The following is a 20,579-nucleotide window of genomic DNA, read 5'->3' on the forward strand; positions in this document are numbered from 1 at the left end:
CTTCTGTACACTCTGTTCTTGCCATTGGACCTCCTGCTCAGTACAGCCATCTTGACCGGTTCTTGCAATCTCTCTGTTGGAAATGAAGTGAATAACATTTGTGCTGTTCTTTCTTATTCTTTGCCCCCTTTTGCTGTGTCACAGAGCAAAACTATCCGGCAATAAGTTCAGCAGAGCTAGAGAGTAAGCTAGAGAGTAATCAGTGCATATTGAAAACCCTGGCAAGAAAGATCCGTTTCTGGCAAGACAGGACAAAGACCAGTTGGAGGAGCAGCTACCGCACTCTGTTGCTAATAGGAGCTTTCTTCCCAGTGCAAACAGAAGGCACACAACCCCCAATATGGGTCTGGACTGCAGCCCCTATACCCCTTCAAGGGCCATCCCCCACTTACATATCCTTAAAAGCCATTCAGGCAATTGCTAATTGCATGCTTGGTCATTCACAGAGGACTGACTTAAATGCATCCCGTCTATGGAAACAGATCAATGTGTGTGTGCAAGGTGCTAGTAAGATCACACTTTGTGTAGGGCAGAGGTGAACTACACATGGCCTGCAGGGTAGGTGTGCCCTCCCATTTCCCCCCCCCCCCAGTCTCTTGCCACTATCTCTGCTTCTCAACCAAAATTCACAAAGGAGCCAAAAAAGCTGATTTTTGCTGCTGCCAACCTGCAAAATTCCCTGGGATGGTGGTGTCAGGTTTCCAGTCTGCAGGGGAATCTGGGGGAGGGTGAAATGTCCCCTGAACTTCCCAGAGCTGTCCACTTTGCTGTAAAGGGAATTGCAGGATTACCAGTTATGGTTGCAAAAACCAGAAGGATGAAAATATAATTGTGTAGGTCCTCTGTGATGTCTCTGGACACTTCTGTTGGAAATGAACCAAGTGAAACACAGATCATCGCCAGATGTACAGTGAATGTCCCATTAGGGGCTCAATTGACTGGGTTGACATTCTAAAAATGCACATGTAGGAATTTGCTGATTCTTGAGCAGGCTGTGCTCAGTTTGCTGGACCACAAGTTATGGAACCCAGCTGGGATTTGATGTTGATCCATCTTTGAGAAATTTCCCCTTCCCAATAAGAACCTTCATGCCATCTCTTGCAGTGCATACATCTCAAGCTCTGAATGAATGAATGGATGTATTAATTTCAATCAACGCTGCTTCATGGAGGTGTTTCTGATCAGAGTCAAGTCATCTAACAAAGGAATGTAGAAAGCTACCTTATATTGCATCAGATCAGAGATCCATCTAACGCAGTGATGTTGACTGCTTGTACCAGTGATGTTGACTGCTTGTACTCAGCTCTCCAGAGTTGCAGGCAAGAATTTCCTGTCTTACCTGGAGATGTTAGAGATCCAAAGCATGGGCACTACCACTGACCTACCTTCCTTTCTCCTGAGTGCTCTTGATGGATTTCTGGCAACTGTAGATCTGCTTTGGGTGATCCGAGCATGAATTTTTGATTAATGCGGAATACATTGTGATGAGAGAGTTCATATTTTAGGCAGGGCATGACCATAAGAACAGCTGTGCTTGGCCCAGCCCGGGACATGTTCATACAATCAAATGTCCATCGAAAACCCACACACAGGGCATGAGTCCAATGGCATCTTCCACTCATGTTCTCCTGTGACTACTATGAAGAGGCATGTTGCTTTTGATTCCAGAAACAATAAATACCCATCACAGCCAGTGGTTATTGACAAGTTTGTCTTGAAGTTGAATTTCCAAAGCAATCCAAGTAGATGGCTATCACTGCATCTGAGGTGATATTTGAGTTTTTGGTTGTTTCATTTTTGTTTTTCATGTAGGTTTGTACAAAGAGCTGAAAACAGCACATTGGTGATGTTTATTGATCTGAGTTAATTCACTAGCCTACGGATTGAGTGGCCTCTGGCATATTCTGAATGGTGTTACAAAAGGTTGCTTAGCCCCATATTTCCCTGCCCAAAACTGGCCAACATTGCCCTGGGCTTGTGTTTAGGATTGCAACATGCCACAGTTGTCTTCATACTGTTCTTTGGTCATTGGAGGATCCAGTGTAGTGCGGGGGTGAGAATGCTGGACTGGGGACAGGGGAGATCCAGGTTCTAGTCCCCAGCTGGCCATGAAGCTCACTGAGGGTCTTTGGGCCACCTGGTTGCTCTTAGTCTACCTTACAGAGTGACTGTTGTGAAGCTCAAGTGGAGCTTTGTAAGCTGACTTGGGTTCCTCACCAGAGGAAAACAGGTGGGATATAAATCCAGTGTATTAATAATAATACTTTTCTTTTTCTGTCCTTTTCGAACTAGAAGATTCAGCAAAGCTATGCTAGGTGGACCAATATGCATTGACAAGGCAGACTCTGTGTCTCTTACGTTCTCTAGGGCACATCTCCTACCATGCTAGTTTTCTGCCTGCAAAGAATGGGTTGCTTGCAAGAGCCTTCTGTCATGGCTGTCTCCACCTTGTTTTTGAAGGAGTACAGCCCAGCCACAGCCTGACAACCAGGTGGAAGAGGATAAGAAGGGGCAAAAAGAAGAATTCCACATGTTCTGGACATCTCCCACATTCCTGAGCATTGGCCATGCTGGATGAGACTTCACAGAGCTGGAGTCCCAAACTTCTGGAGTTCTACTGTCCGCTTATGTAATACATGGTTCTTCCTTTCTCTAGGCATACAGAAACATTTTATCCTGAGGACCACAGCATGCAGTGTCTGGCCCAAGGTCACCCAGTGAGTTTTGTAGCTAGCAGAGGAAGCCGATAGCTCCAAGGACACTGTGGTGGCGTCTCCCGTCCATGTCTTCATCTGACCTTTGAAGGAGCTGAACCATCCTCCATACGGCAAAATAGGTTCAGCACCATGGGTATCTCCTTTCAAACTGAAATCCAGAATGGATATACCATCCCATCGACACTGAAGAACTTCCTGACTGTTAGAGCATTACGGCAATGGAATGAGTGGCCAGGGGAGGTTGAAAGTTCTCCCACACTGGAGGCATTCAAGATGCAGCAGGCAGTCATCTGATAGGGATGGTGTGACTTGTACGGAAGAAGACACGCATGCACTGAGCAGGGGGTTTGCCTGATGTCCCTCTTGGCCTGTTACAACTCTACTATCCCAAGATTCCCACTGCTAGCTAAGTGGGGATTTGAAACCCAGTCCCAAATGTTCTACCACAGGGCTGGCCACAGTCAGCTGAAATCTACCTTATGTTTCAAAGAACCATCATAAAATGGTTCTTTGAAACATAAGGATAAGGTTGCTGCATTTAAATAAAATTAGGCAGAGCAGGCACATCAATCCTTATCTAACTTTTAAACTTTGTCAAATCAAAGCCCATAAGCTGCAATTTCTAGGGCTGATTAATTGCTGATTAATTACTTGAAAACCTGATTAAGCTTTATAACAGCTGCTAGTTCAATAACTTGACGGAAAGGAGGGCAAGAAATATCACTCTCACAAGACATCCTTAAGCTTGTCTGAAAGTGATTTGTCGAGAGAATACAGGTAGCACCTTTGCATATGTTTCTCTTGCTACTCCCACAAAACAGCATCGTCGTCATTCAAGAAAGCATTGCCTCAGAGAAGAGCACTCATGACATGACAAATGACAGTGAGAAGGAATGGCGCCGGCTTGAGTATGTTTTTGTCTGGAGGAGAAGAGAGAAGAGGAGACAGGAGAGCACTCGTCAAATACCTGGAGGACGTCCACTGAGAAGAGAGTAAAGATTTGCTATCAACTGCTCCCTGAGAACAGGTATTGTGAGCTGGGACTCCTCCCTTCACACATTCAGAACCACAGATCTTTCTTGCAAAACTTTCTTTATTGGCCAAAGCATGTTCCAGAAGAACAGCTACCCAGAAGGAATCTCTGAGCATGCACAGAGCAGTTTGTTGAACCCAATTTAGTATTTTCTTCTAGGAACTTGCCTTATGGGTATGTTTGGGCTCCATCCTTTTGGGAGGGGCCTACTGGAAATGAGTGTGCCTCCTCTCTGCACATCGATCTTCTCTTGAGTTGCTCTCCTCTGCCAACTTTGCTTCATGGTCTGACGTCTGTACCCACCTCGGGCTAACTATAGTCTTGGTTATTCCCAGAGGCTGCCTGTCTACCTGGGCAGCCTGGCCTTAAGATAAGTACCTCTGCTTCTCTCCTCTCAACATCTGGGACTGGATTACCTTCTGAGGCCCCCTCCCGCTCCTCCTGCTCTTCCTCCTCCTTCTCTGAAGGTCAGCCAGGAAGCCTTGAGAATCTGTGCCAAGAACTACTGTCTTTCTCTTTCCCAACAGCAGGACTAAAGCAAGGAGGGCAGATTTGGGTTGAACATTAGAGCTTTTTTGGCTGTAACAGCAACTTGACAATGACCCAGTTACCTAGGGCAGGGGTGGGCAACATCAGAGATCTGAAAACCAATTTCACCCCCAGAAGTTACACCACATACACATACACACAGAAACACTGCAGCAGTTGCTGCATAGTAGCTGAAAGATTTGCATTTTCAGTATAAAACAAGGCATTTTAATGCATAACCACATGCCTAGAAGCATCAGGGGAGTGTGAATCAAAATGAGTGGTGAACTTTGTTTCAAAGGGAAAATGCACGTTCTTTGCTGCCATTGCAAGAAATACAGTAACAATTGAAAGGTGGGGTGATTGGAGAAAGACTGCAGAAAAGGGCAGTGGCTACACCTGGCCCATGTGCCAGGTGTGGCTTACTGTTGACTTGGTGGGCTGGTTGGCTGTCCCTCACTGGAGGCTGTCAGGCGGGGTTGAACACCCATCCTACACTGAGGAAGAAGATGGACAAGATGGCCTGCAGGTGCCCTTCCAAGTCTTGGATCCAGGATGTCATTTGCATTGGGTGAAATCAGGCTGCAGGTTTGCCAGTGGAATTTCATTTATTCACTTTGGTTGCTTTCAAGAGTTATGTGTAAAACATCTATCTGTGTCTTAAAACTTCAAACAACAACTTGGGAATATGGCTGAAGTACATGCAACATGGGAAACAGCGCAGCTTTTTCATTCCAAAAGATGGAAAATTCACTTGTAAGGGTTTGTTATGGGCATTAAGAATGTTAAGCTAAACTATGCTGGCATTGACGGTATTTCTGACCCCACTTTTTAACCTTTGACCTTACCAGTAATATTTATTATTAAAAGGTGACTTTGGACCAGTCACAGACTTTCAGTCCAACCTACCTCACAGGGTTTTGTTGTGAGGACAAGAATGTTGTTAGCTGCACTGAGTTGCTTGAAAGGAAAGTAGGTAGGATATTAATAACAATAATAGGCCATAAAAAGACAGTGCTAGAATATTGAGAAGGAATTTGGCCTTCAGATTGAAAGACCTTAAGTATGCCAAGCTACATTCTTTATTCCAGCTCTCTATTGTTCCCCAAAAAAGCTTTTATGGGACACATTTTATCAGTCCCCTCTGGCTTACTATTACTAGCTGAGATGGGAAAGAATCCTGCACAAAGGTCTTTATGTAGCTTTATTTTCTATTGTTTCCTTCTTTTTCTTTTTAGTTTATAATGTTCAGTTTTATATGTTCTTAATCATTATGGTTTTATTATTGTATTATTTTAATTTTATACTATGTAAGCCATCCTGAGCACATGTACGAAAGGAACGGACACAAATATTTGCAATAAATAAATAATAAATTAATAAATAGCTGAATACTTCCAAGCATTGTGTACTGATTCTTAGGCCTCAACAACTGAGATTGCTTTGGTAAAATCAAACTGGGCTGTAGCTAAGGATAGATGTAAATTTTGTTTCTGCTTACAACAATTTGAGCAAGAACACGATACTTATAAAAGGGTCACAATTTCCCAAGCTTGTGTTCATATGCAAAAGTGTGCAATTGCACAAGTGTCCTTCATCAAAAACACATTTCCTGGCCAAAATGACAAATTTCTTCCTTTAGTCTATGGAAAAAAATGGACTTTTAGACTGTATCCTAGGAAAAGCATGCACACTTCTCCTGTTTGTGGTTTGGAAAAAAGACATCGATATTTGGGGAAAATATGAGAATGGAGGTGGCAAACACTGAATATCAAACATGGCTTGAACATGGTTTATTTTTCCCAAGAGTATTTGAAAACCCCTGTCAGCCAAATATGACTGACTTTAAGAGAAAAAAATCAGAAAAATTTCTCTTGTTGCAGCATTTTATGAACCACTCCCCCTAAACCATCATCTTTACCACTATTAAAAACTTCGAAGGAGCATTTTTACACCCCATCTCCAAAAGAGGATGATTGGACAAGCTCACTTGTTCCTCTGTGTGCCCTGGGCTGGAGTTTTAATTTAGCGTTATCTTGGGTAAATGCATTTTCCCATCAAAATGGGACACAAGAAAGGACCCCTTTCAAAGAGCCTTTCAAAACTCTTCCAGCAGGCTTCCAAGGGCCCATAAACTTTCCCACTGGGTCCACTTTTTACAACACTCTCCTCTCCAGAAGCACTTCTACTTCACCCTCACTGTGTAGCTGTCGGCTCCAGAGGGACACGACCATGGGAGTCCTTGCCATCAGCACCAAGTGCCAGACATGATAGGATCTTACTTCCGTTCCATCACACTCATTCTGAGAATTGCTCTGTTCCAGCTGGCCTCCCACCTCTTTTGTAGTCTGTAGCTTCTGAGAGAACCGGGAAGCTGATCCGGCTCTACAACACATGACGAGCGATCTAGCCAACAGCTGCTTTGATGTGGCCATCCCATAGTGCAGGAACACAGAATATTTTCAGCCCGAGGGCTGAATTCCCTGTTGGGGAAGATCTGGGAGCTTCATTCCAGTGAAGGGTGGGGAGAAAAGTCCAATGGGCTGGAACAAAAACACCAACCTCGTTTGAGTATAGTTTGATTGAGGGTTCTTACTGCCAGGGACTTGCTTCTGGGGGAGCATGGCAACTCTTTCAGAATGTGAGGAAAAATACTTCTTAAAAGTTGGGAAACTACCAGATAATTGGAGCAGGGAAAGGAGGCACAAGCAGGTCTGCACTGAATTATAGTCACTTCCCTAACCCTTCCTATGTTTTCAGAGCTGCACTATCTCTCAAATGGAAACAATGCTTGGAAAATACATCAGGCATCACTGACCCAAGCTGAATCAAAGCCCCCCACCACAATCTGTCAGCCTGAGAATTCAGATCAAGTGCTTTCAGGGAGGCTATATATGTACAGTATGTGTGTTTGTGTGTGTGTGCACACGTGCATGTGTGCGTGGAGAGAGAGAGAGACAGAGAATTGCAGGAAGTTATGAATTGTTCATCCAAGCCATAATCACTACTCCAAAACTACCTTGGAGAGTATTTTTAAAAAAATTATCAGCATGACATTCCCATCTCAGAAAGAGGGAGATTGCACAAGCTCACTTGTTCTCTGGGTGCTCTTAACTGAAGTTTTAATTTAGCTCTATCCTGGGCAGAATTATTTCTTCAAACTTAGACAAAATGCAAGCACCAATTTGTCCCCAAGACTTACTCTTTGAAAAGATCAGATATTACTCCACATTTTACAAAAAAGGTTAGATACATTTATGTAACCAGCAAAGTGCCGCTGATTCATACCAATTATTGAATGCAATGGTGGGAAAAGCTTTCAGAAATTTAATTTGTCTTCTTCCTCCCCACATCCAGTAAACACTTCACTCCTTAACTCTATCCCACATGCAGGTTTATAATCCTAATGCAAGTTAAACACCAAAACATAAGAACAGCCCTGCTAGAAGATCTCCCATCCCCGTAGCCCAGCATCCTGTTTCCAACAGTGGACAGCGGTGTGCTTCTGGATAGCCCCTGTGCAGGTTAAGAAATCAACAAGCTCCCCTCCCAGCAGTTAGCATTCCATGACTTTAAATATGGCAGCACTTTTGTGAAGGAAGAAAATGGATGTGTCTGAATCACGATGTTAGAGGAAAGCTTTGTGAAGACTCTGGACTGACAGGAAGAAAACCAAGCAGGTCCTATATCAAATCAAGACAGAACTCTTGCTGGAAGCTACAATGACAGGACAGGCTGCCGTGCTTTTGGCACATCATGAGAAGGCCCTGGAGATGACAGTCATGCTAGGCAAAGTTGAATGCAGAAGAAGAAAAAGAAGACCGAATATGGGACGATTTGATTCCATCAAGAAAGCCACAGCCTTGAATTTAGAAGAGCTAAGCAGGGCTGTCATGGGCAGGACATTATGGAAGGCTTTCATTCACAGGGTTGCCATCAGTCAGAAATGACTCAACAGCCCATAACCACAACAATTTACTTACCACAGAGGATAGCCATTGATAGACACATTTAGTAGTCTAATTCTAATTCTGCTTCAGCATTATCTCGGTTACATTTTGCATTATACCAGGGGTTTTGTAATGGCAGTATTCATGGTCTAGAAGCTGGAGTCCTCTCAGGCTGGACAGTGACTCCAAGGGAGATCCAGAACCTGTCTGAACTTCTCAACTGGGGTTTGCTGACTTGGGTCTCATATGCTATCTACATCATAACCCACCCAGGAGGTGTCAGTGTCCCCTAACTGAAAACTAGACTTTGCAATACTGAAGTGAGCAGTGAGCTCCTGGGGAACAGTCCCAAATTAGATGGGCATCCTTCCAACCTTCACTCCAAAACTTACAGTGAAATGATGCTGGCCTTTAATTGCTAGATACCATGTAAGTTGGGATAATTTATTTATCTTAACGTTTATATACTGCCACTTTCCCTTGGGCTGTTGTTGGCTTACAAAGAAAAAAAACCCAACAGGAATAAAATTGAGTAAGACAACGTATTAAATGAAACTGACATAACTAATTTGTTGGTAGTACTCTTGAGGCTTTGCTAAATAAAGTTTTTAACCAGCTATTTTATCAATGCAGATTCCATGCAGGATTGAGACCAATCCCTTCATACATGCTTTTCCTGCTGTAGCTTTTCTTTCTCTGTATTTCTGTACATTCATTGCACCAACTCTAGGTGGCAGTGTAGGACAGTGGAACTGCGGAAATGCATGAGGGTTTCATCCCACCGTTCACAAACATTAGCACACTTTCCTTGATGTATTAAAAAAAACCGCAGAAATGGTTATGAAGAATGGGAGAAACCCTGGGGAATGACAGCATCTTGTAAATTGAAAATGAGGAATCTCAAGCACACATTATAAGTCTCATATAAGGAGCTTAATTCGAGCTCCAGAACTGCTGTCCGTGGTGCTGAAATTAATTCGCAATCCAGGCATGATCCAGCCACCTCTCCCAGTTGTGCTTCCTTACCAGAGCCAGCATATTAACCCCCTATGTTTTCTGGGAGAGACTCTGCTTGATATTCAGTCGCCCAATAAAGTGGTATGAATGGACAGTTCCACAATTAGCGTTTGGTGCCAACATTGGGAAGAAGCTGCTCTGTGTAACTATGCATCACACTTTTTGTTTAAACAAACACATTTCTAAATGTAAATTATGAAATTCCAAGGACATAGTTATTATTTATTAATTTATTAAAAGCTTTTGTATGCCGTCCTATTATACAAGATCCCAGGACGGCTTACAATTTTTAAAAGGATATTTAAAACAACAATTTCATTAATAAAACAGAACAAAACAATAAACCAAACAGAGCGACTAAACTAAGAAAACTATTAGAGTTTAAAATACTGTTTAAATAAAAAGGTTTTGGCCTGGTGCCAAAAAGAGTATAAACTTGGCGCCAACATACCTCTCTCGGGAGTACATTCCAGAATCTGGGCGCCACAGCAGAGAAGGCCCTACTCCAGGTTGATGACCTTTTTACCTCTCTTAGAGATGGTTCCCAGAGCAGGGCTTTTCCCATAGATCTTAAGGGGCGTGAGGGCATATAAGGAAGGAGACATTTCTTCAGCTATCCTGGTCCCAAGCTGTTTAGGGCTTTATAGGTCAAAACCAGCACCTTGAATTGGGCCCGGACTTCAGCTGGAAGCCAGTGGAGCTGATAGAGGACCGGCATTGTGAAAATAATGACTGGTCCCTGTCAGCAGCCTGACAGCTCTATTCTGCTCCAGTTGCAGTATCCGGACTGTTTTCAAGGGCAGCCCCATGTAGAGCATATATGAGGTATGGGAATTCAAATTACTCTGCCAAATACCATGTACTTGGGTAGTATTATTTTAAAGAAAAAATAATAAAATTGACAATATAACTGGAAAAATTAATATTTTTCCTGATTTAACAATATTAACTGGAAATTAACAATAACAACTGGATTAACAATGTTAACTGGAAAAAGAAGAGAGAGGATTCAAGGGCCTAATGAAATGGCTTTGGGGATCAGAACCTGCATTGCAAGCTGCCATTACTCCTCTCAGGAATCATATCTGTATTTATTTTTTATATTTATATCCCACTTTTTTCTAACAGGAAACCCAGGGTGGGTTAAATAAGCCTACCCTCTCCATTTTATCCTCATAACAGCCCTGTGAGGTAGGTAAGGAGAGTCCATTACTGGCCCAAAGCTACCAAGTGTGTTTCGTGGCCAAGTGGGGCCTTGAGCAAAGGTCTCCTGAGTCCTAGTCGGACCTTCTAACATTTATTTATTTATTTATTTATTTATCGATTTATATCCTGCCTTTTTTCCTACAAAGGGCTCAAGACAGCTTGCATCTCCTCCTCCTCCATCTTATCCCCACAACAACAACCCTGTGAGGTAGGTTGGGCTGAGTGTCTGTGACTGGCCCAAAGTCACCCAGTTGGCTCCATGGCTGAGCGGGGACTAGAACCCGGATCGCCTGAGTCCCAGTCCCAGGCTCTTAACCACTTAACCACTTCACCACACAGCTCTCCTAGTGATCCAAACCATGTCAAGAAGCAAAGCTCCATCCTCTCCTATTGGAAGGGACGATGGAATCCTTGGCAGAACACCTGCTTTGCACGCAGGGGTTTTCAGGGTAATTCCCCGGCATCTCGAGGAAGGGCTGGAGCACCCCAGCCCATCAGCATTAACAGTACTGGACCAGATGGAATAGTGGTCTTGCTCATTATGGAACAACTTCCTATGTTTTATTTCGGTTTTGTATGGAGACAATGTTGTGTAGTGTGGGGGTGAGCATGTTGGACTGGCGGCCTGGGAGATATGGGTTCTAGTCTCACTTGACCATGCTCACTGGATAACTTTGGGCCAGACGCTCCCTCTCAGTCTAACCTGCCTCACAGGGTTGTTGTTGCTGTGAGGGTAAAATGTAGCTATGTGAACTGCCTTGGAGGACAAAAGGGTAGGATATCAATGCAATGCAATAATAATAATAATAATAATAATAATAATAATAATAATAATAATATAGTAGTAGTAATAGTAATAAATCTTTTATATTTTTTATTTATTTTATATTGTTAATTTTAATTTTTTATTGTTATTTTTGTATTTTATTGTATTTTATTGTGTTGTAAGCCGCCCCGAGGCTTCGGCAAGGGGCGGCATAGAAATATTCTAATAATAATAATAATAATAATAATAATAATAATAATAATAATAGTAATAATATTGCAGCAGCTTCAGCTATTGCACAGTTTATTTTATTGATGTTATTTATTTACTGTAGGTGTAATCTGTTGGGGGCTGCATACCAGTGGTGGACTGAAATTCCTCAATTGGAATTCCTGTCACCCACTGGGAGAAATTTTAGGGATGTGGGCGGAGGGCTTGGAAGAAGATGGCGCCTCATTGAGCCCATGTAGTTCTCTCCCCTGATTTAGACTAAGGGTTGCAGGTTGTCCACCTCTGGGTGCAGCAATAGTTTATTGTACAATTCTAAGAGTTTTGGGTCCTAGGTTAATATTCCATATGTTGCACTAGTCATCAGGACTCAGCAAACGAGGTAAGTATGAAGAAGCTTAGGGTAATGCCTGAGTGGAGGTGGCTGGAGCTGGCCTGACTATATGGCCCAGGAACTCCCTTCTGACTTGCTATGTTTCTATGTTCCTATTATATGCTTCTTAAAGGGAAATTCCCTGTAGTATGGACTTAATTCCCAACCACACTTTCGAGCCAAGAATTGCCCAAGTTTCAATGCTAAGAAGTTATTCAGTTTGTCAGAGTATCACCCTCTTGCTTCCCATCAAGTCAAATGCTTTTGCATTCTTTTAACTCCTCGCTCTTAGCTCTTACAGAATTTGCATCTTTTGTTTTAACTTTCCAGGGCTATTTATCCTCCAATTCTCTCTCCTTTTTGCTGTTTTCAAAATTGTCATTCTCCTGTGACTCATTCTTTCCACAATACAAACAGGCTCCAATCTTGCTCTTCAAAAAGAAAGGAAAAAAAGCCTTCCCTTGAGAACCTCCTACCTTTCCCCCTCCACACACCTCTTCTCGTCCTACTATTTTCAAAATGGCTGAACTCACCTGGCACACAATTCAAAGGGATGTAAGTGCATGGCTGAGCTATTAACCTTGAGGCTGATTCACACATGCACTTGATGACTCAGTACTTAATGACTGACAGAAGAGGCTGGAGCTATGAGAATGAGAGTTGACACTGGAGGAATAAAATCGTACAGGATTTCTACCCATTTCTGTGTCCGTGGCATGTTTGTGTATGGAGGGCTCACTTTTTTTTTTTAAAGTTGCTTTGTGAAAAGGGAACTCCATGAAAATAGAAAGTTAGCACATCTGGGAGAAAGATGGACTAGAAGCATTATCCATCTTGTGCTAGCCATCTTCTTCAGAGGTTCATTCATTTACATGGAGAAATATTTTAAATGGAACAACCATATGTTTATTCTTCCTTTTTTCAGTTTTCAGCTGCTCCCCTACAACCAAAATTTATTTATTTATTTATTTATTTTTCGATTTATATCCTGCCTTTTTCCTACAAAGGGCTCAAGGCAGCTTACATCATTCTCCTCCTCCATCTTATCCCCACAACAGCAGCCCTCTGAGGTAGGTTGGGCTGAGAGTCTGTGACTGGCCCAAAGTCACCCAGTGGGCTCCATGGCCGAGCGGGGACTCGAACCCAGATCGCCTGAGTCCCAGTCCCATGCTCTTAACCACTACACCACACTGGCTCTAAATAGCTAGATATCCTTTATTTCAGAAGACATAGAAGTAAGAATGCATAGACTATTCTACTCAATTGCACACTAAGAATGGATACAATAAACTATAAAGAGATGTGATCATTTGCATTCCTGTTTTCATAGCTCGTTGTACCCCTAAGTACCTTGACGATGGGTTCTAAGCCTGATGAAGTGGTGTAGTCCACCATCAACTCAAGGTCCCTACAGCTCATGTTGCTTCATATGTAAATGGCCTGAAGGCATCAGCTATTGACCTGGTTAAGCTGCACCGGGTTCCCCTGACAAACTACAGTTTGTTGGTGCATGAATGGACTCTCCTATCACATATTCAACTGCCGTGGAGAATCCCTGGTTTCTTAGAAGGCAGTTTCCCATATTGCTTGAACCAGGGTCTTTGATTTAACTACTGCCTACAAGCCAGGATCAAATCATGGTCCGGAATTCTTGGTAGGTAAGGAGCTCTAAAACCCCATTTTCCCAAAGGAAACTGGTTTAAGAAACCAGGAAACCTCCTCTGCAGTCATGTGCATAGGTAGAAGAGGCTGGGGATGAGGACATGCTCAGAATTGTTCTTTCTTCATGTTTCAAAGAATCTGTGAGGAAGGACATGTGAGGAATATGTTTCAGGGGTGGAAACGTGCTGGATTCCTGGGCCCAGCGCCCCAGACTCAGGTCCACTTTGTTGCTGCCATGAGTCTGAGCTCCTGGTGAGCATGCCCAGCATTCACGCAGAACTCGCCAGCTATTGAGCTGTAACGCTCCTCTTCTGCAACATGTGTAGCTGTATTGGCTGTTGGTTGAGCAACCTTCTTCCATGAGAATTCACAGGCTTCCTCTCTGCTAGGCTCTCTTTCTAAGACCAGGATGAACGTAAGAAGAAGCCTGAGAATGCTAGAAGGATGGATTCCACAGAGTTTCATCCCAAGCCTATCTTGATTGTTGGAGACATCACCCCCATGCACCAATGTCTATTAGGGTACTACCTGAAAAGGGGGGGAATTTCTATCCATGTTGATTCATCTTTGATGGACACAGTCGAGATGACATTTGAAGTTGGAGTTCTCAAGCATGGAACAGGGATGTCTATTCTGGTCCTTAATATGTCAAAAGATCTTAAATGGGAGTACAGATCATCAGGTTTCCCCAAGTCGATGCAAATATTTCTCCACTCATTTCTTTAGACCTTCTTGGGGAGTTGCTTCAACCTGTTCATCATTTTCATTGCCTTTCTTTGCACTTTCTCCAACGCGGTAATGCCCTTTTCCAGGTAAGGTGACCAGAGAAGCAAAGACTTGGCCAGTGCCAGGTAAGCTGCATCACAGGGTAGGTCGGGACCTGTCAAGACTCAAGACAGCTTCTCATGAGCACTACCTGAGAGCCCTGGGGGAAGAGCTGTGGAAGAACTGGCTTTTCCCACCAGAAGCTGCCTTGGCAATAAAGGTCTTCTGACTTGCAGGAGTGCTTCTTGTTTGTTGGACTCTTGGACTCTGTTCCTGGACCCTGTCCGGTGTCCTGGTCCTTGCTTGCTCCTTCTCCTGCTCCAGTCCTCATGTATCTGCTCCCCTTGGCATTGTCTTCTTGGTTTTCTGACTCCTGGCTTGTTCGACCACACTTGCTTCTTGGACTAACTCTACCTTGCTCTCCTGGCACTGATCTCAGACTGCATTATTATGATTTGGACTGAACCTCGAGCCCTATCCTGGTTGCCTGGTTCCAGTGTACCTGCCTGTTAGTCAGCTGCCCATGCCCTGGATGCTGACAGGACCCCAAGGACATGCTGGGTGCCAGACAAAGTTAGGACTCATCCAGCTTTGAGAGGAGTAGCTGTCCAGTAAGGTAAGCTGGTACTGTTGGAATGTGTCATTTCATATGTCACATTAGATCCACTTAATCCAAATATAAAATTGCAAAAAGATTGTTGCACACCCAACCAACTAACATAGAAACAGAGCGAGTCAGAAGGGGCCTCCCGGGCCTTCTAGTCTGACCTCTGGCTTCAGCCGGCTCTGCTCACAACATGCCCACTATGTGCATGTTCAGCCTATCTTCAAACACCCGCACCGACGGGGCCTCAACGACCTCCCGGGGAAGCCCATTCCACACCCTTGGGGTCCTAACTGTCAGGAAGTGCTTCCTAGCATCCAAATGGAACCTTCACTCCCTGAGTTTCGCTCCATTGGAGCGTGTCCTACCTTCCTAACACTTCTTTTTGAGCTTTTCACATCCTTTAATCTTTCCCAAACTTGTTTCATTTCATGGATAGGAATGGAACTCGACCTGCAGTCCTAACCCAGGTACAGTTTTCTTCAAGTCTTCTCCCCCCCTCCCTCACTTTAAGGGCAGGGGTTAAGAGAGTATATTCAGTGCTTACTTTCTGAAGAAAGAGATTTGGTGCTAAAGTCTACTCCCTAAAACCATCCCCTGATGTGAGAGACCTCCCAGGTGAGCAGGGACTCACAGTGTCTATTAAGTGATGAGAGACATGTACCATGTACCTGCTGCAGGGCAACCACATACAATTTTTCTTTGTGTATTTGGGTGCTTGATCTGGGAACATCCAGGTACTGGCACAGGCTGAGTTAAATCAAGACACCAAATCACCATTTATTATTACTGTTTGTTCTCTATCCTTTATAGCATTTCTTTATTACATGCATCACAGCTTCCCTCTAAGGAAATCAAGGCAGCAAACAGTGTTTTCCATTTTACCTTATCAAAAATCCTCTGGGGTTGACCAGACTTTCACCCAGCGATCTTCACAGCTGGGAGGGGACCTGGATCTCCCCAGTCCTAACTGTAAACTTTAACCATGACATCACATTGGTTCTCCTATTTGTTCAATCTTCCCCACCATGGTGTTCTGAGAGCGGATGTCCCAAACATCTTGAGGGCATTAGACTGGGGAAGCTTAGTAGACACAATTACATATGTATTCTGTCTCACAGAACCATAGATTTGGAAGGGGATGTATAGAAACATGAAACAGAGTGAGTCAGAAGGGGCCTCCTGGGCAATCAATCTGCCTCCCGGCTCCAGCCGGCTCCACTCACAACTTGCCCGCCATGTGCTGTCCAGCCTATCTTTGAACATCCTCACTGATGGGGCCTCAACGACCTCCTGTGGAAGCCCATTCCACACCCTCGGGGTCCTGACTGTCAGGAAGCACTTCACCATTCATTGGACTTGATAAGCCATCAAGTCCAACCACTTGCTCACATGACTCTCTGGGCAGAGATAGGACACCTCCTGCTCCAAATGTTATTGGACTATCAATTCTACCACCTCTGACTACTGGTCATGCTGTTCTGAAAAGATAGGAAGGGAAGCCTACAGACATCTGGAAGACCACCAGTTTTCCAGCCTTGCCTATGAGATAGGCTGAGAGATGGTCACCAACTTTGGGTGGAATATAGTCTTGGACCCAGGAACTCTTAGCACAACTGGTATGAAATGAAAAGAGCTATCAAGAGCAGATTCACACATGCACATCGTTCGGCACCCTAAAAACCAGTGGGGTTATTGGAGCAAAGCCTGGGTGAACTGTAGGCCACTTCATCAGACACATGAGAGATGATACTTCTTACAGCTGATTAAGTGGTTGTTGGATGACTGGCACACCTTCCACAATTACAATGCAAGTCTATCAGTGTCTACTCAACAGTAGACCTAACAGAGTTCAATGGGACTTATTCCCAGGTAAGAAATACGAGCAATCCTGTTCTCACTACCTGGAAGCAAACCTGAGAACAGACACCCCACCAACCTACATATACACAGGCATGTAGGCACAATCCTCTATCTAATCCATGTTGCAAAGTTCTCAAAAAGTGGGGAATCCCTATTTTAGTTTAGCGCCTTCCTGGCCAGGAAAAAAGAGCCACTTACCAGAGCTGTTTATCTTCTAGGTGCTGAAAACCCCTTTATTCCTGTACCCTTCAGTTAAGAAGCTTTCTCTACAGAGAGTTTTGCAAGCACTCACTGCATTTCAGCTGGGATTCAAGTGTGTTGCTGCAGAGAACTCATTCACTTACTCCCACCATTCATAAAATAACCAGCGTTTTTGAGAAATGAAAGCCAACCACCACAAGGTCAGCTTTTACTTGCGTGGCAGCTTTCTTATTACTAAGATAAACCTGACAACCCCCCAACCTGTTAACCCAGTCCCAACGAAGTGAAAACTTTGAACTGCATTGAGACATCTCATCCGATTCAGCAAGGAAGCTTCGTTATGCTGCAGAACCCGCACTGGGCATGTTCCAGCCGAACTTAACCGTTTTTAAAACGAAGTGATCTTACGATCCCTTGAGCTAACAAGAGTTCAAAATGACTTAGCTTCAGATGGATTATGCTTCTTCCTTGCTCTCGGTTGTTATTCAGTAGTGATAAATGTGGAAAGATTATAAGAGAGAGAGAGAGAGAAACTTTGGTAGTGCTAAGAGTGAATAAAATGAGGGGAACTTGCATCTTGGTAAATGGCTAATGGACACCTACTATTTAACACTGATGGAATGGTGACCTTACACAACAAAAAGGTGTTCCATTGACAATAGAAGTTCAATTTTCATGGAAATCTGGTTAGAACATGGCCATTCTTTCCTCTACCCCTTGCTCCCCTCACCCCTGAACTTACAAAAGAGTGTCCAACAGTTTAGCTATCTACAGATTTGAACCAGGAAGGGACGGCAGGGGGGGGGGGGGGTGGAATCTATCAAAGTAATGTATATTATAGGTGTGAAGTTCAATTGATAGGTTGGGCTACCTTCTGGATTCGATTCAAAACTTATATAGTTTTGGGTACAGGATAGCACATGCACAGAATACAGGACCACCAGTGCAAAGTTGTAGAATTCTGCAATTTGATATCTAGATCCAAGCCAGCCGGTTTGGGACTTAGGGTCCAATGAAACCTGTAGAAACCCTGCCACATAATAGATGTAGGACGGAAGTGGTTAGAAAGTTTGCAAGCTGTGAAAGAGGAAAAGGGCTTTGGGAAAGGGTGCATTTGTTTTGTAAGTGGGGTGGCAATTTGGGACCTGGACTAAAATATGGTGCATCTTTGGGAAGTCGGATGTACTCTGGTGCTAGGGGGCCTAGCATTCATGGGCATTCTCAAAAAGCTGGCAGATGAGCTGGAAATTCAGGGCATGAGCTTGGTTGCTATTGTAATCTGGATCCACGCTGAGAGCAGACCCATTGAAATCAATGGGTTTTAAGGACCCATTAAAATAAATGATGGGGTGGGTGGGATGCAAAGGATTGGCTCTTCAGTTAGTCACGACTCACCAAAGTCCCATTGATTCCAATGGGCATATTCCAAGTACACCAACCTGAAGAGTCAAACCTGTGCACTTCTCTAGGAGTCTTGCCCCTCTGGCATGATCTTCCTATTTCACAAACTTAGAGACCTCTCCTCTTCCGGCGCTCCAACGGGAAAGAACTAACCAGCAGCCTGGTCCCTCGGTTCACATTCCAGACCCCACGCGCTCTTCTAGCCTCTCTTAAGGTGCAATTCTGTCCATGCTGAGACAGAGAAAAAGTCCTAGAACTTCCGGCATTCCTCACTGGGAGTTCTAGGACTGACAGGATCCGATCTTGGAAAGTCCGCTCACCCAAGAGGAGAGAGGGGCCGTGGCGCCCAGCAAGCGCCGTCCACCAGGCGAGAGCCCGCTGGGCCGGCCGCCTTCTCCGTCCCGCGCCGCAACTTCGCCGGCCGCGGCCGCCCGCTCGCCCCGCACCCCCCGCGCCCGCGCCCGCGCCCGCCCCGGGCGGTACCTGAATTCCTGAGCTTGCGGTTCTTGAACACCGAGACAATGACCAGCAGGTTGCCCACGAGATCCACCACCGTGGTGAAGATCAGCACGCTGGACAGCGTCGTCACCACCCAGCCCGGCCGCGGGTCTGCCGCGGCCCCGGCCCCGCCAGCGGCCGCGGCCCCAGCCGCCGCGGCTGCCAACGCCGCCTCCTCGTCCTCGTCGTCCGCCGCCTGCGAGAAGCCGAAGCCCCCTCGGCCGCCCGGCCCGCAGCAGTTCCTCAAGGAGCCATTCTCCAGCATGGCGGAGCCCCCCTGCGCCCCCAGCGCGGCTCCCCTGCCCCGCGCCGCCCTCCTCCGCCGCCCCTTCCCGCGGCTAGCATCGGAAGCGGCGCCCCAAGAGCCCGCGGCGCGCCTGGGTCGCTGCGCCTCGCCCGCGCGGGACACCCTCCCGCCCCGCCAGCAGCAGCGCCGCCGCAGCCGCGACTAGCCGGCTCCCGCCGCCCGCCCGGCTTTTTAAAGCGCGGCTGCCCGCGCTCGCTGCCCACCCGCGGCTCCTCCCCGCGCTCCCAAAGAAGGAAAGGAGGCGGGGCGGCAGTCCCGGGGTGGGTGGGGGAACCGCGACCCCGGCATAGCAAGGGGGCGCTGGGAGACGCCTCTGTGCTTGGGGCTCCTCATCCACTGCAGCTTTTCGGTGGAGCTTTCTGCGCCTTCCATCCCCAGGGCGGGTTCTCCACCACGGAGAGCTCCCGACAGAGCGCAAAAGAAAAGCCGCGATGGGTGAAGAGCCTGCCGAAGAATCACCCGCCTGGGAACGGAGACAGCAAGGAGGAGGGGCCAGGAGCGAGGCCCCACCCACTGGAGTCGCAGGCCCGCCCCTCCTCCTCTTCCTCCTCCTCGCGGCGAGGCGGGTCCAAAGCAACTTTGCTGGTAGTGCGTCCCTCTCGCCGGCAGCCTGCGAAAGGAGAGGAGGGCGAGCGAGCATGTGGGAAGGTATCCGCTTTCGTGCCCACAGCGGCGTGCCGATTACTCATCGGATTCTCAGCTGTGCGGAGCGCCGCGAAGAGGAAAAGAGGCCGCATGTGCTGCGGGAGGGGGCGGCGGAGAGGGGCGGCGGGCTGGGAGCGCCCACCAGCCAGCAGGGGATGTTGGTTCTTGGCGCTATTTATGCGCTTTCAGATGTTCAACCATTGCCCAGAACTGACTCAGAAATAGTTCAGTTAGTCCAATCAATACTAATCAATTAAAGGAGTGTGTGTGTGGCGGGGGAGGGGGATAAGTGAACAAAGAAAGATGAAAAGAAGGAAGAAACCTGCATAGTATAGCGGATCAAGCACTGGGCTAGGAAGACGTGAGTTTTCCTCTGCCGTGAAATTCACTGGGTGACTTAGAGCTTTTCAGTGACACTTGAAAAGCTACCTCCCAGGGTTGTTGTGAAGATAGTATGAAGGGGAGGGGAACAGCACATGCTTGGCTTTTCCTTCGCCACTGCTGTCAAGACTTTCATGGACCTCAAATGCTGTTCTTCTATGGTTCTTTTTTCCTGTCTCAGAGGAAGCAGGAAAAAAACTCATAACAAGGCAGAACAGAAATGTTGCAAGCAAAAGTTAAGGGGAAGAATATCCTCAAACAGAAATTCATCTCCAGAAGAAGAGCTTGTGGGCTGGATCAGAATAAAGGTGCATTTGGCTCTAACAGCCCTCAGGTTAGGCATTAAGACAGGACGCACCTGCAGGCCTCTGTCCCTTGCACCTGGCGGGCACCTGTGGCCTTCTGCAATCCTGGATGGGCTGCTAGCTGAGTAT

At 45.8% G+C, this 20,579-nt stretch overlaps 1 protein-coding gene across 1 annotated transcript in view; it reads right to left on the reverse strand.

Annotated features, from left to right (window-relative positions):
* The window catches only part of MTNR1B (melatonin receptor 1B), a 35,326-nt gene extending 16,249 nt beyond the window's left edge, over nt 1-19,077 (reverse strand). The window contains exon 1 of the mRNA XM_044442277.1: nt 18,798-19,077. Within this exon, the coding sequence (XP_044298212.1) occupies nt 18,798-19,077 (280 nt within the window). The remainder of the gene's footprint in view (nt 1-18,797) is intronic.
* Nucleotides 19,078-20,579: the final 1,502 nt, after the last annotated feature.

Source organism: Varanus komodoensis, unplaced genomic scaffold, assembly GCF_004798865.1.
Source record: "Varanus komodoensis strain SLA01 unplaced genomic scaffold, ASM479886v1 scaffold4, whole genome shotgun sequence".
Taxonomy (NCBI): domain Eukaryota; kingdom Metazoa; phylum Chordata; class Lepidosauria; order Squamata; family Varanidae; genus Varanus; species Varanus komodoensis.